Here is a 16,072-nt window from a genome sequence, read left to right on the forward strand (position 1 = left end):
CAGTTATTTACAATAAGTACATTTAAACAGGAATAGTCTGGTTTGGGAATGGCTCCTCTAATGCTGGGCATACACTGTGTGATTTTTGGCTCATTTTGAGCCGATTTTTCAGTCGTGCGACCGTTTTGTTGATCGGTCTGAGTTTCGCCTTCATCGTGTGTCGTGCATCGTGTAGTATACGTGGGGTAACGAGAAGCGATTAACACGTCACGACCATCTGCTGATCATCAATCGTTTGGTCGTAAGAAAATCAAACCTGTTTGAAATCCCGCCGGCCATCGTGAGGGTGTCACCGCAGCCTCTCACACTGCACACGCGCAAACACAGAAATGAAAGTGAAAAGACGGAGCAGCACAGCAGTGCAGCGTGTGATCTGGACACAAGCGATGGAGGCACAACTTGTAGAACTTTGGCAAGCTCATCTCAGCCTTTTTGATGTGGCATCACAAAATTATCACGACCACAACAACCGTGAAAATAGTTGGATCTACACTGCTGTTCAATCACAGCTGCCTGATCAATGTTTTTCATTAGCAATTTAGCAAAGTTGATGGTGGTGGTGTGTCTGTGTGAGTGAAAGACAGAGAGGAACAGATTTTCTGTTATAACCTTCATTTGATAGACGCACAGTGTGAGCACTCAGGTCGCATCAGAGCATCGGACCATATAGTGTGAGACCCTGCATCGTGACCTACGAACCCCTGCGAGTCAATCGTGCAGTTCGAGCAGGAGCTGAATAACGCGACTGAAAAAAATCGCACAGTGTCTGCCCAGCTTAAAGTATCACTGCCTGTAATCTAATGGTTACCAACATATACCTCTCTGAAAGGGATTACTTTATACGTCGACTTCTTGTTTTTCAGGGATATTTACTGTACATTTGGTATTGTGGTATTGGAATATTTATATAGAAGTGTTTTTGACTAAGAAAATGAATGTTATCGTCCACTGAAATGGGCACTAGTTGTCCTAAAAGCTCCTTAAAAAGCCTTCAGTTGATCCAAAATGCTGCAGTGAGAGTAATGACAGGGACAAGAAAGAGAGAGCACACTGGCTTCTCTTCATTGGCTCTCTGTTAAATCCAGAATCAAATTTAAACTCCTTCCCCTCACATTCGAGGTCTTGAATAATCGGGCCCATCTTATTTTAAAGTGCTTATAGTACCGTATCACTCCAATAGAGCACTTCGCTCTCAGACTGCGGGCTTGCTTGTGGTTCCTGAGTATTTAAAAGCAAATTGGGAGGCAAAGTCTTCAGCGTTCAGGCCCCTCTTCTGTGGAACCAGCTTCCAGTTTGGATTCAGGAGACAGACATCCTCTCTACTTTTAAGATTAGGCTTAAAGCTCTTCTTTTAGATAACGCTTACAGTGAGACACTGCAATAGGCCCAGGGTCCTGGGGGCTTCTTATGATGCACAGCGTTTCTTCTCCACTCACCTCTTTTCACTCGCTATGTGTTTATACACCACTTTGCATTTAATTATTAGTTATTATTAATCTCTGGCTCTCTTCCACAGTGTGTCTTTTTGTTTTGTCTCACTCCCAGCCAGTCGCTGCAGATGGCCGCCTCTCCCTGAGCCAGGTTCTGCTGGAAGTTTATTCCTGTTGAAAGGGAGTTTTTCCTTCCCGCTGCTGCCAGATGCTTGCTCACAGGAGGTCGTCTGATTGTTGGGGTTTCTCTGCATTCTTTAGCTTACAATATAAAGTGTGACACAGGAGTGTTTGAATCCTGGATGAGAAGTTTTAGGTTGAAGTAATGTTAGCTATACCTCAGTTAATAATCTAACATCCTCCAACACTCGGTTAAATAAAGGTAGTCAGCTAAGTGAGTAATGTAAAGTGCTCCTCCTATTTAACCACAGTCTGTAATGGCCAACCAGTAACAGAGACAGCACCACCAACACAGACAGCTCACTTTCCATTAAGCCAGACAAGTCTGCTGAGATCACTGGGGAAAAATTAAGACACCGTCTCTTTAAATCTGTCTGCATGACTAACTATCACACAGGAGGGATGAGACAAAGCACAAACTATTTCATGCACAAATGATTATCCTTTATAATGTTGAAACCCTCGATGGAAGAAGGAGGATAGCTAGGTTTTTTTTTTTCTTCCCTCAGTTTCTCTTTTCCTCAAACTGTATGTGATCATTTCAAACCATGGGTAAAAAACCAAACAGTCAGAGTGCTTTGTTAAACATTTACAGATAGTGATTTAAGCCATAAAGAGCACACTGATCAGTGCACTTACTGAATCTGCAAATATTTCCATTGGACTGTTTGGTAAAAAAAACACAGCACAGCTGCAGCTAAAATTGTGTTTCAAAGCCCTTTTAATCTTGTTATGTTCTTTAATTAATGAGTGAAACATTTCAGCTTTAATGCCTGGCCCATATTATTTAGCTCTTCAGCTTTTTCCCTGTATTCCAGTTCTATCTGGATCGAAACCAAATATCTGCATAAACAGAATTTAGCCTAATGCTTGACTTTAACAGTTTAGGTACAGCGGGCATTAATAAAATCCTGCTTCTGCTCTGAGCCCAGAGGACGGAGGAAGAGCAGCTGACTGGGACAATAGAGAAAGGCACTAACTGTTCTCACAACAAGCATGTCAGACTACATTTAGACCAGTTTTACCAGGTTTTTGAAAAAGCCAAGCAATCTTAATGAAGCTTAGGATAATCTTCAAAATGAATTATCTGTGTGCATTAGCAGGCAACATGATTACTCAATTATTTAAAGTAGAACCCTGATCTAGGGGCTGGTACACGCATGCTTTACTAACCAGCATGTATAAATGCCACTCTAAAGTAAATACAATTTAAAGCTCGGTAAAGATCATTTTTTCCACCATGAGGAGTGACATCACCAGGTGTTCCCCACTATGCAGCGGGGGGAATGACAGCGTCATCTGTACAGTAGATCAAACAGCTCTTTGCACAGACTCCCCACTGCTTGGCTTATTACAGATGGGGAAAGTGTTGGGAAGACTGCGATGAACCACGAACAGGCACCAAAAACAAAGCCTGGCAGCTTCAGACAAACTACACATAGAAAGTCTGCAAATGCTAAAGTGAAATGAGACTTTGAAAAGATGAAAACTCCAGCCGACATCACTCTGCTCATCACTGCTCTTTAACAGCCTCCGGTTTTGTTTTTGTGATGTTTTCAGTAAGTAGAGAAATTACTTCCTTGCATGTTTACTCAGGCTGGGTGCTCTTTTCAGCCGGAGTGATGAAGATGCAGAAGAAGCAGTTGAGTCACGCAGAACAGGTTGTAATTACCTCCCCTTAAGCCTCAGTGTACTCTGCATTTGTGCTCTTCATCTGGCCTCTTTCAAACATCTGCTGTCTTGAAACCTCAAGACCCCATCCGAGGAATACAGCACATAATGTTATTCAGCATGCTGACATCTCATTTCAAACCTTTCAGGCCTTTCAGCACATTGTTAAAAAGATCAACTGGCCCAGTCAGCTCTCTTCTCTCATCAGTGCTCACCAGTGTCTCTACCTTTCATCTGGATATGTATTTATTCGTAAACTGATCTCATTTTGCAGGTTTTTATTTGACATTATTCTGTCATTCTTTTGGTGAAAGACAGTGGTCATTACACTCTGAAATGCAGTGCAACGTGCATGGGCGAAGAACTCTTTAAGGGTCAGGAAACAGGTCATTAGTTTAAACCCTAGACACAAGTCCAGAGCAGGTGTTCGGTGCCACGGTCGGCCGATCCCTCGGGAACTCCTGCCACTAAGGTTCCCCTGACAGAGCCATCAAAATTCCCAGGAGTGCCACATAATAGCATGCAGGGCGAGTGACCTGCTAATACAAACTGCTCAAGGACTGTTTTTGGAAATGAAGGTGATTAAAATCAGTCATTACAGCACTGAGAGCAGATTGCACTTTCTGAATCATCCTGATAACTGCAGTGGAGTCGGTGTCAGCCTAAGGGTGAACGTGAACACTGACAAATAAGTGAAAACCCCAGGGGGGAGTGAAAGAACCTGGAGATGCTTTGAAGAGTTCAAAGTCGTGAGGACAAACCTGCTCTTGGACCGTGGCACAGATGAATCATCTGCTATTAATATACAGTCTGGGCGCACAATCTGTTTATGTGGCCACTTCGGTGTGACAGCAGAGCCAGAGACGAGCTCAAGTTTGAATTACCAGCAGTGGTGCATGTACGTGTTCCAGTTCCCAACAAACAATGCACTCTGCAGCAGAAGCTACCTTATAGGTTAAGGGCTTGCAAGAAAATAAACAAACCTAAAAAGCAGGAAAACTATGATTTTATGGGCTAAATTGTTGCCTTTTTACATGCATCATCATGATGCATCAGTTTTTGTTTTATCGGTTCACAGGCACCTATTAAATTGAGACTTCGTTATTTAAAATAGAAATCTGGAACCATATATTGCAGAAAAGATCTCAGTTTCAGGGATCTGATCCAAATTAGTCTTCAGCCATAATTATCTTACCCATCTGTCTACGAAAACAGAAGAACAACTTCTCTGAACTTCCTTTCCTTTTTCGTTTGTAGACTTACACATAGACAAACCACAGAAGGGAAAGTACATTGTAAGCATACACACAAGTGTATCACTTTAACCAGTGCAAACTCTCAAAACATCCAGAAAGTGTCACATGCCGCCGATTACAGCTGAACAGGATCGCTGGTGGACTCGATCTGAAACAGCAAGCTGAGCTGTAGCATGTGACCCAACGTCTGCAGGTGTGGCACTTCTTTGTGTTTACACTGCTTTTGCATGTCTTTTTCATCTCAGTGCATCTTATTATGTCAGAAAGGGACATGTCTTGAAAAGGTTCAAGTGTAGCAACCAAAGCTACACTTCTGATTGTTTATTTTTTGTTCCTCATGACGGAAAACCTCCCAGTTCCGCCGACCTCCCTCGTCATCTCAGGCTCCAAAACACAGTTCAAGGTTTTCAGGCTGTTGCACTGTGAAGTGGGAGGGCGTGTGAAGGCTTCCTAGCGTGAGAACTCTGAAAGTAGTTTACTTTTAAATTCCCTCTAGCGCAGTGTACTGGCAAGAACCTGGCTATACAACATCAATGACACACATCGTGTTGTAAACAAACTAATGCAGTGTGGTTCTTTTTAATTTCTTATTTAAAGGCAGTAAAAGTACAAAGCATACACCACAAAAAGTACCTGGGATGACACTAATATTACACATACTATACCATCCCATAGTATTTTCTTCAAAAATGTAAGATATGTTATATATAAACGATTTTCTAGCATTGATGGCAGTCAGAAAACACAGTCAACACTGAGCGCAATTCAACAAACAAATTTAAACATGGTGTGTAGAAGTGTGCGTGCAATAACGTTGCAAACAAACATTATGCTGCACTAGTTTGCTTTGTTCCTTAAAGGTTAAAGTCCACGTGCCTGTGCAGAAAGTGGTTACACATTGCCCCAGCCGAGTAAATATGTGAAAGTTTACTCTGACTCTGATATCTTAGCTTAAGCTTCACTTACCAGCTTACTTCTTTACAACTTTGTTACAGAGAGACAGAGAGATGCTCCTGATGGCGACGGTTTGCTGTGCAACATCTCGCAACCAACAGTTATCTTGCATTGTACTGTATAGGGCTGCTCGATTATGGCAAAAATGATAATCACGATTATTTGACGATATTTATTTAACCCTTTAAGACCTACCATAGAACCAAGTCCACCAGAGCTTATATTTTTTTTTTTTTTTTTTACATGCTGTAGTGCCATTTGTGGGAGCATTTCAAGTTGCTATACATCAATACAACTGTTATAGCCCATATTTTAATAATATGTATGCATTAAGTCCATAGTAATTACATAAATTGCAAAAAAGTGCAATAAACTACAAAAAAAATTGAAAATCGCTTTTGTTTTGTTTACATATATTTCTACTTGGAGAAATTTAAGAGGTTTATCCCTCAAAACTTTAAATACAATAAAGTTGCAAAAAAAATAGTTTCCCACCACAGGAAATTTATTTTGAGTGTCTTCATAGTTTTATTTTGGAGATACAGCAATTTTTATATACTGCAGGAAAAACAAAAAACAATCCTATGATGCAAATTTGCAAAGAAAACAGCAGGTGCATCATTTCACTGTGGGAAGTGTTACGAACAGCTGATAGGAACGGCAAAGCGTGTTTCTGGAATATTATGTTTTTGTTCCTGCAAGCGCTTTTTATGCAATTTTTGCAAAGCTATATGTGGAACAAAACCGTGACCGAGGACAAGCTGATGGCATAAGATGTAAGTACAACTCCTCCGGTTTCATATGCAAAACAAATTATTGCGCTAGCTTACACGGTTCAGATTCTACAGGGATTTAAAAATAGTTACGCAAAACGGAGCGTGCTGCTCTGACCGGCTTTAAAGGGTTAACAATGACTTTAAAAAAATAATATAAAATGGTGTGCAACACCACTGAAGTTTTTTTTTTTTTTAAACTCTCTTTTCAACCAACGGCAGTCACTCTCCAAATAACTTCTGCTTAGCTTTCCGAGCTTCCCTCGGGTCCTCTTAATCAGCGGTCTCCAACCTTTTTTGCGCCACGGACCGTTTATGCCCGACAATATTTTCACAGACGGCCTTTAAGGTGTCGCGGATAAATGAGGGAGGGGCTAATAATCGGCTCAGTCATTTTTAATGATCGTTGAAAGCCCAGATCGTAATCGTGATTAAAATTCGATTAATTGAGCAGCCCTAGTACTGTATATCAATAAAATCTGAATAATTAGGTTAACTGATTAGCCTTTCTAGTGTTTATGAGTTAGGGTGGCATTGCTTTATCATGTCATTAACTAATCACACACGCCCCTGGTTGTATACAGAAGCAGCTTAGAACGCTTGTCTCAGTTCAAGGCTTATTCTAGCCTCTTTGGATCTGCTCTTAGAGACAAATACCCACTAAGGTCTCAAGGCTGTCCTACTGACACATCGTAAAGTGCATGAGGACTCTCTCCTAGACAATCTGACATTTCGAGCCCTTTATGAATGCTTTCAGTAAGCGTGCATTTCTGCAGACTCTACCTGAGGAAATTACCCCTCTTGGCACCTGGAACTGGAAGTACAGGAACATCACCAACTCAAGTGTGACTTCATTCACAGATCTGACTTTGACTTGTTTGACTTGGCTATTATGGTTGAGAATGTGGAAAGGCCTTTGACTTTCTTTGGCAAACCAGGTTTGATCATTAACCGTGGCTCAGGGGGTTGGGAAGCGTATCTGTAACCGGAAGGTCGCCGGTTCGATCTCTGGGCTCTCTGTCCTGGTCGTTGTGTCCTTGGGCAAGACACTTTACCCTACCGCCTACTGGTGTTGGGGGCCGATGGCGCGATATGGCAGCCTCGCTTCTGTCAGTCTGCCCCAGGGCAGCTGTGGCTACAACTGTAGCTGCCTCCACCAGTGTGTGAGAGTGAAAGAATAGTGGCATTGTAAAGCGCTTTGGGTGCCTTGAAAAGCGCTATATAAATCCATTCCATTATTATTAAACTAAATATGAAATATGAGTAGCTGCGTGTAACTTAACACAGAGAGGCCTCTGCTCCAGAAATAGAGGTTCACAGAGGGCCGTTTCATTCCTCACACAGCAGCTGGAGCACAGATAGGTGAGGTTGCTGTCTGTTACTCAGGGGTTAGAGTAAACTGGCCCAGTTGTGCACCAACTGGGCCATTATTGAGCTGTAATGTAGCACACTGCCCACCCACAGTTCCTGTAGAAGTTCTACTGTAGAGTTACCCGTCTCTAACATCGTCTGCACACTTCCACAACCTGACTCCATGTCAAGTTAGTCTCAGTCTTAGTGGGGCGGCAGCAGCCTGCTCTCCCAAACAACCCCCGCTGTCCAGAGAGACAGGGAGAGAGGCACGGGGACTACTAATGAACCCGAATGCCATCCGTGGCGTTTCAAGAGCAGCAGAGCATGCATCTGATTAATCTTTGTCCTAATTAGATCGAACAATTAACCTGCCCACCACTGAGCTCTGGAGCCTGATGACTCTGCACGAGCGTCAAACCTCCTGTACATTTAAAAACGAAGCGTGCCCTCACACTGCAACTTTCCTGGTTTTCACAGCGACCAATTAATTCTAAGTAACAGCGCACAGCCTTCCGTGTGATATCTGGGCGGAAGGAGGGACAAGAGCTCCGAGCCGTTTCTGCTTTTCACTTCAATGGCACTACATTTCTGCGCTTTTGATTCAAAGTCAGAGGAGGCACTGATGGGTCTCATCACAAATTAAGTGTGAGATGCGAAGCAGAAAGAGGAGGGGAGAAGGGGAAAAAAAATCCAATCTTCATTAACATGGAGATACTCCCCCGATGTGAAACGCCTTGAGGACATACTTGTTCACTCACTGACTGGATGCTTTAAAGCATGCACTGCCTGCTGATCTGAAATATTTGAAATGCTTCACTTGTTACATGCACTGCATCCTCATAACAATGTGGACAGGGAGAATGCAACCACAGAGGACATGTACCAGCCGATCCCTTATTAATTAACATGAGCTCAGCTGTAGGGATGCAACTGGAAGCATACAGCCCTGTGACTGGACACTCTGGGAGGTTTTCTTTTTTTTCATAAATCATGTGTGCATGAGCCACAATTGCACAATGAAAGCTCATGAAGCTTAAGCTTGTTTTCCCTTTTCTTTCTTTCTTTCTTCTTTTTTTTTAGCATATTGCACAATGTAAAGTACTGCAAAAACTGTTCTTTATAAATCTGCAGTATGGCTCTTTAACCCAGCTGACCATACAACGTTAGCTGGGTTAAAGTGTACTGTTTTGTGTAATGTTTTTGAGGCCCTGCCAAGGACAACACGACCAATGTTGCGAGTTTAATGAGCCCATTAAAAGTGACTGGGTCAGCTGACGGGGCTCTGCTGGCAGCAACAAGTGCTTGACAGTTGGGAACTTAAAAAGTGCAGTCGTTACGCAACGTGTCAATCCGTGTTTGAACCTTTGTGGAAACGCTCAGTTTCATTTAATACGCGTAACTTTTGACTGCACTGAAAGCTGCGATAGATCGCTGCGGAAATGGCTGGCAAAACTCGAAAATAAAAGTTGAAAATATATAGCAACGCGTCAGATTTTACTAGTTAAACGTTGCGGAAGCTAAATGTGGGAGTTTCTCTTTATTGCAAAACCTTAACACGTGTAGTGTTGGGTAAGGGAAGGAGAAAATCCACGAGTATACGTTAAACTCGATGACTTTCAAAGGGAGTTTGGAAGCACTCTCCGAGGCGTGCGCTGCAGGCTTGTTTCGCTCTGTAAAGTTGAGAGCGTACACAGCAAAACTCTCAGCGAGCACAGCTGTTGTGAGACTGACCTGTCCTGGAGTAGACGGTACTTCTGTCATGTGTCGTCCCAGTGTTGTGCTGCTCTAGGTGGACCGAGTCCTGCACGGGACCGGGCCACAGTCTCTGAGAGATTGCATCCCTGACAACTCTCGCGCCGCTGCCTGTGATAGAAAATATGTAGTCCATTACTGTACGGCTGCAGAACCTAGCTAGCTTAGCTAACAAAAAGAGTTTTCAAAAGTGTTTAAATAGCCGCTCTCATCGCGCAAAAAGAAAAACAATGCTGACAAAGCAGCGACACTCAAACTCGTAGTGTGAACGAACCTCAACTACTCCACACATTCCAAAACAGGAACTATTTGAAACACGTCAACGGGTGCGCACTGTTTTTGCCCCTAGTGGACTCGAACGCAACAGGCTGTCTTCCAGTGCAGCCTACTGCCCTATTGGCCCACATTTACACTAACTGCATTCCACAGAAGGTTCCTATATTTGATGTAGCCTCCTCAATAACATAGCTAACCGCTTTACTTTGCTTTAGGAAAGTCTGAATTAGTTGTAGTATTGTGTTCCTATTGCTTACAAACTGTGTATAACATGGTAGCACTTTAAGTTGTTTTTTTTATCCAGAGTAATGATTAATAGGTTTGTAAGCTTGAAGATGCAAGAAGATAAACACATAAGTATTTAAATGTGTTATGTTTGCAGCTACACTGTGTTATAAACCACACATTACATGCTCATAGATGAGTGTATGGCTAAGGATTTTGGTCAAACAAAGCTTAAAATACAATTTTATCCACAGATAAGCATTTGAATGCAGCTTTTACTTTACAGGCAGGGTTCACATATTGTTACTTCAGGTTACATTCTTTAGGTTTGCAAATATTTTTTTAATGCTGAAGTTCATTTGCAATGAATCACAAGTTACAGATTCAGTGCTGATTGAACGCAGACTTTTAAAAAGTCATTCATGAAACCTGAACTTGAAAAAAATCTTTACAAATAAAAAAATAAAAAGGGGAAAAAAATGAAGCTCAGCACAGCCCACACCGATTTCCACATCGTTGCTAGGAGATTTGATTGCCATCAAGTGTGGGGCTTTATAGCACCCTGGAGACTGACATCCATCTGACTCCCACCTTAATAACATTCTAATAAATTGAGACTCTCACATCCGGAGGCAAAGTACACCTCCGTGCCCATACTGTAAGTGACTCAAGGATCCAAAGTGAGAACTCTGAGAGCTGCGACATATACGCGTCTGCTCGTCCACTGATGGATAGGCAGAGATGGCATTTGCTGTGCGCAAATGAACATGGAAAAGTGAAAAGCCGGCAGACCGGAACAGGGTGTGATGATTGGGAAGCAGCCTCAGGTTGTGAGCTGGAGAGCCTGTGATTCATTATTTATCCCAGGGGGGCAGAGCTGCTCTGGTAAGTAAAGAGTGTAAAGACAGGCCCTGTAATGATCCAGCAACACATTCACATGAGAAACGTTAAAGATGGGGAGGGGGGAGAACTTTTCTTTGCAAGGATAATCAGACAGGAAAAGCACCCGTGTCTCATTCCCAGTATGTGTGCAAGGCCAGCTGAGGTTAAAGCATCTGTTATATCTGAGTGCATTGAAGCAGTGAGGTTTGAGAGTGCCAGCCATTTTCAATACTGAAAGTGCTCCATCTGCTGGTTGCCTTAGGTAGCGTGGGTATTACAATAGTGCATCAGAACAAATGCAGTTTTGAATATATGAGATTTTACTTTTTTTTTTATTTTGAGAAAAAAATGACTTTTTCCTCATCATCTTTGACATCATCTGCCTTTGTGGTTCTGTTCAAACAAGCACGGCTGCAACTAAATGCCTGCTTTCACTGTCTATTAATATGTCACTTGATTTAATGACTGGACAATTACTCATTTAGTCTGTAATAAAGCTGAAAAATGTCCCCTAAATGCCCCCAATTCCTGTTCCTAGGATGTTTAATTTACAAGAAAAATCAATCAGAGACACGCTTATAAGCCGGAAAGCCTGAATGCTCGAAATTTTCTTTAATTAACCACTTAATCAGCTATTACAAATGATCGGCACCTTATCGCGCTGCGTTTCAGCTGCCCTGCAGTCACGTGGGAGAAGAGGTGTTTTGTGACAGATCCAGTCTAAACATATGTGAGCCTGAAGCAGGGGGACTGTTCAAACTAGTGTTTTTTTTACTTCACAAATGAAAAGAATATAGCACACAAACAACTTCGACAGCATATATTTTTATATTTGACTTTGAATCATAAGCACCTGTCCCACTTTTTTCCTCTCTGACCTTGTGTAGCGCCCTGCTGGTACACTTGGCACTTGAGCAATGTCTTTACACTGGCCCAGCGCCACCCCAACAAACCCCACCCCACTGCGGGGCCTCGTAGCTGCGTGATGTACTGTGTTGCTGTACAGCTGCCCAGAGCGGTCATCAAATCATCCATAACATACTCAGAGGGAGCCATCCTCTCTGCGCTGTAACCCCATAGGATTAGAGATATACCGAGCAGTCGTGCACGCCAAACAATAACACCCAATCTAGTTTTAAAGACCTATTTTCTCAGAGAACTCCTCCACTCTCTAATTAAGCCGTAAATGTGACCAAAGAGGGAAAAATGAAAGAATTCCCTCTGTGCTCATCCGACTATGAGCATCATTGCATGGAAATTATATGAGTTACTTTGTTCTCCTTAAGCCTGCATGTTTGATGTGTGTATTTCGTGTATTTTAGAGGTGATTAAAGAGACCCTGGAGCAAATTAGCTAACTGACATTTATTACGCTGTTATGTCCTTCTGAATTTTTGCAAATTATCCCGTTTCTGTGGACTTACAGACCATTATATTAGGTATATTTACAATATCCTAAAGGGACACGTTCTAATTTGGTTGCGTGTTTACAAGGCACGCAAAAGCTATATCATAACCTTTCTTATTAATTTCTATCTGGATCAGAGCAGTATTTGAGAACCATTTTGTTTAATGGAGAAATCTTGCTGTTCAAGTACCTGCATTAAAAAAAACCCCAGTTGATGTCAGCTGCTGTCAACAAAGGCCCTGAGAGGGTCCTGTGCGTGAGCCTTTGTCATCATCTGGGTGTTAATCTCAGCAGTTTCCCATTCAGAGCCAGGTTGGTTGGCACCTAATCCTGAGAACAGGGACGTTTTCATTATGAAGAAACACGCAGGCCACCGGGGAGCTGCTGCCACTTTCCCTGTTATCAATGAACAGAAGTCACAAGTAATGTTGCATAAGCAGTCTGAGCTGAAGCAACACGCTGAGCATGTGCATGCACTGTAAAGCCTGTGTTAGCATGTGCACACGCTTACCGTATGCCCATTTCTCACATAGTCTGCCCTTTCTTCCAGACTTTTTTTTTTTTTTTCGTTTGCGGTGGAAATCACTAGAAAAACACAGCGCAGAGTTCACTCGTGTGACACAAATGCACCTGCTGGCAAACACAACCGAGCCTTTCCGTGTACGGCACTGGTTGCTTGTAGTGAACGCATCTCACGTGGCATTTCCAGAAGCATCTAACAGAGCTGGAGTGTACGCACAGAATGTACAGCACAAATTGTCCTGTGTTTCATGAGCGTTATGCTCTATTATCCCGCAGCTCTTACAAGATGACGACCAATAAAGACGGTTTGCTGCCAGGAGGAATCAAGCGGAGGCATACAGACAATGGCAGCAATCACAGGTGTTTAACAGCTCTTGTCAGAAAATGCCGCTTTCTCTCGGGCTGTTTCACTAGGGAAGTAAAGCTTTGCCTCTCAAAAGCTTGTCAGTACTACAACAGATGAACATGTTTTTCACATTGACAGCAGGAGCCAAATATTCATGAGAGGGAAACATGAATCGAATGTTGTGTGGTGCCTGTTAAAGCCAGAACAATGCCAGGCTGAGTCACTGGATCATCTGGAGAAATGCGCCTTTTAATTACTCAGAGCAGTGATTATATAAGTCTGACTGCTGTCAGTCAAATGTTTGCCTTGATTTTGCACGAACGCTGCGGAGCACCTTCCATCTTGCTGCTTACATGGGACTATACAAACATTTGTGCGAGGCTATTTGGCCCATGAGTCATAATCCAGCATTGATAAATCATGTGTGAAACTCTTATCAGTGGGATGCAAGCAGCAATGAGTAACCATGCATTTAACCACAGACTGCATAGGAGAGATGCGCACAGCCTGAGTGACGTCATTCACTGATTTGTGAAGACCTGCTTTGAAGTCCCGAGCTGAGGATTTTGTGCATTGGCATCATGGTGTTTTGAAACCAGACATGATGATTGTGGGGTGGATAGCATAGAGAAAGCACACTTCAAGCTCATGCATTGAGGACTGGACACAAGCCAGGACCTCACTTAAGCGAATGCTGCTTTATCCTCTTGTATCACTGTTGTGTATTTGTGACTTGTTAAATAAGCCACAAGCAGACCACTGATCAGGTTCTTTCCATGAATGTGCAGCAGCGCTGTTTTTAAGTGCAGAAATAGAAGGATTATGTTTGTGGTGCTGGGGTGTGGTTTGGATGCTGGAGTGCGACACTGCAGACTGTGACAGAGCTGTAAACACCGTGTCTGTACATGTCCGTAAAGGTTCTCAGTCATCTAGGTTATTGTAGGAAACTTTAACACATGTCGTGCAGGGTGACATCTTCAAGGAAACGCAACTTCTTGAAGTTTCCTTGAAGACGTTTCTCCTTTCATTCAAGAAGCTCTAAGTCTGTACATGTTTTTATTAGAATATGTCAATTCTTCTCTGACCAAACTGACCGGATCGACACCACACTCAAGTTTGTCGAGCTGAAGCCAAGAGACCAACAGCCCAGCTTAGTGTAAAGATTAGATGTGTGCCTTCTTATTAGCAAAGACAATGACCGAAATGAGAAGGGATCACATGTAAGTAGTTCAATGATTACTTTCAGTCAGTGTTTGGAGTTCTTTTTTTTTTTTAAACTGGCCATCAAATAGCAAATCATCAAGCTCTCCGCTGGGCTACAGCCTTGCGAGTTGGAGTAGAGATAACCAATCTCAAATCTCATGCCAGCTTATATCAAAAAGGCAAGGTCAATGTCATGCTTCAAGGTTAAAGCTAAACTTTGACACAACACATAAACTACAACACTGCTGCCATGAGGAAAAACTGAACCTTTAAAAGAGGTGTTCTATTTTAGAAGATAAGCTGCTTGTCACAGTCAGTTGTGCTCTTTTATACATTTGGTTTTATATTGAACTCATTCAGCAGACCTTAGCTAACGGTTTCTCCTCACTATAATGCGGATTTGTGACCACGGGATCCAAATATATCATCCAAAAAGTGGATCTTTAGTTGCCTCTAAGAGTCTTATGTACACAGAGAGAAACAGATACAGGAATAAATGAGACTGGATGAATAAAGGCTCCACAGTCAGGTTGATACATGATGTCAGAGTGCTGAAATAAGCCTCTGTGTTTTAGCTTAATGCCTTTAGCAAAGACAGGAAACAAGGAGGTGATGGTTAAGGTTGTTGTTGTAGCACCCAGCCTGACACTGACCTGCCGCCACATCAATTCACCCCCCTGTTATTGCCTTTTTTCTCTCTTCGGACAGTTCTACAAGGTGGCTAGTGGTGATCGATGGGCGGTGCCTTCAGAGCGGGCTATCTTTCTCCGCCACTTCCACCCCCTCTACTCTTGGTCATCTATCCTCTGTGGGCGTTCGCCCTGTCTGAAGCCGCCACAAGAGGCTGGGTGGGCCCCCGGCGAATGATGACTGCTGGCTCGGTGCGAAGCACCAACCGCTTGCCTCTCTCTTCCATCTGTGTGGATGCTTTTCATTTTACTGCCTGGCAAAATTCTGCTTATAATTACCTGACAGCCACCAGAAGATGCTTAATTACAGGCGCAGAGAGAACGAGGGAAGACGAAAGGGAGAAGCAGGATGATAGTGGATGAGAAAGAAGGAGGGGGCGAGGAAGGAAGGGAAGGGACATGCATCAGACATGCACCACTGCTCTCTTCATACAAGGCAATTTATTAAAATAATAAAGCCCAGCCTTGCACTGAAGGTTGAGTCCACAATAAACCTGACAGGGAGGCAGAAAAGCGGTGCTACAACACCGAGGCACATAAACAAAACAAATGCTCTGTTATGTCTGCGTCCACTTTATTATCCAAGCTGAACTCTTCAGGAGTTAATTGCTTTCTTTTAAACGCAGACGCAGTCATAAATTTCATCATTAGCCTAACATGAATCATTCAGCTTTCAGCCAAAGCACAAAAGCACAAAGAATCCTCTACATAAGCCTCTTCACCCTGGACGGGCATTAGACTCTGTGACGAGATACAGCAAAGGGCTGTGGGATGGGGGGCCGTGTGGGGGGAATTAAGAGCCAAATGGACATCTTAAATCCGACAAAGATGCTAAAAGCCTCTGCGCGCTCTCTCCGTCTGCTGTAAAACTGTCGTCATCCCAGGCTCTTTTCATCTATCACCTGATATCACTTGTTCCACGAGTACGCTAAATTGGATAATGAATCTCTCCCCACCAGGAGATGCAGTACATGGATAATTTGTTGGGGAAGTTACGAGCCGGGGGCATATTGCATCACTCGAGGTGCGAGATGTTACCGTGGTTAAATGGATGCAACCTTTTGGATGAGTCCACAGTAGTTACATGAGTGAATTAGGACCCAGTGACGACGTAATTAACTGCGCAGGGAGGAACTCGTTAATGAATCACTCC

At 43.0% G+C, this 16,072-nt stretch overlaps 1 protein-coding gene across 9 annotated transcripts in view; it reads right to left on the bottom strand.

The window, feature by feature from the left end:
- The window catches only part of oxr1a (oxidation resistance 1a), a 180,639-nt gene that overhangs the window by 62,240 nt on the left and 102,327 nt on the right, over window positions 1-16,072 (bottom strand). For 6 of the 9 annotated variants that reach the window (XM_085290775.1, XM_085290776.1, XM_085290780.1 and 3 more), the window contains one exon: window positions 9,349-9,480. The exons of 2 other annotated variants lie outside the window; for them this stretch is intronic. In XM_085290775.1, the coding sequence (XP_085146901.1) occupies window positions 9,349-9,480 (132 nt within the window). Of the gene's footprint in view, window positions 1-9,348; window positions 9,481-9,643; window positions 9,707-16,072 lie in introns of those variants that run through there. One more of the 9 variants, XM_085290782.1, reaches the window with a different exon arrangement.

The sequence above is a fragment of the Mchenga conophoros genome, linkage group LG11, assembly GCF_057382185.1.
Source record: "Mchenga conophoros isolate Kocher_MC1m ecotype Shallow Benthic linkage group LG11, M_conophoros_male_GT1.1, whole genome shotgun sequence".
Lineage (NCBI taxonomy): Eukaryota > Metazoa > Chordata > Actinopteri > Cichliformes > Cichlidae > Mchenga > Mchenga conophoros.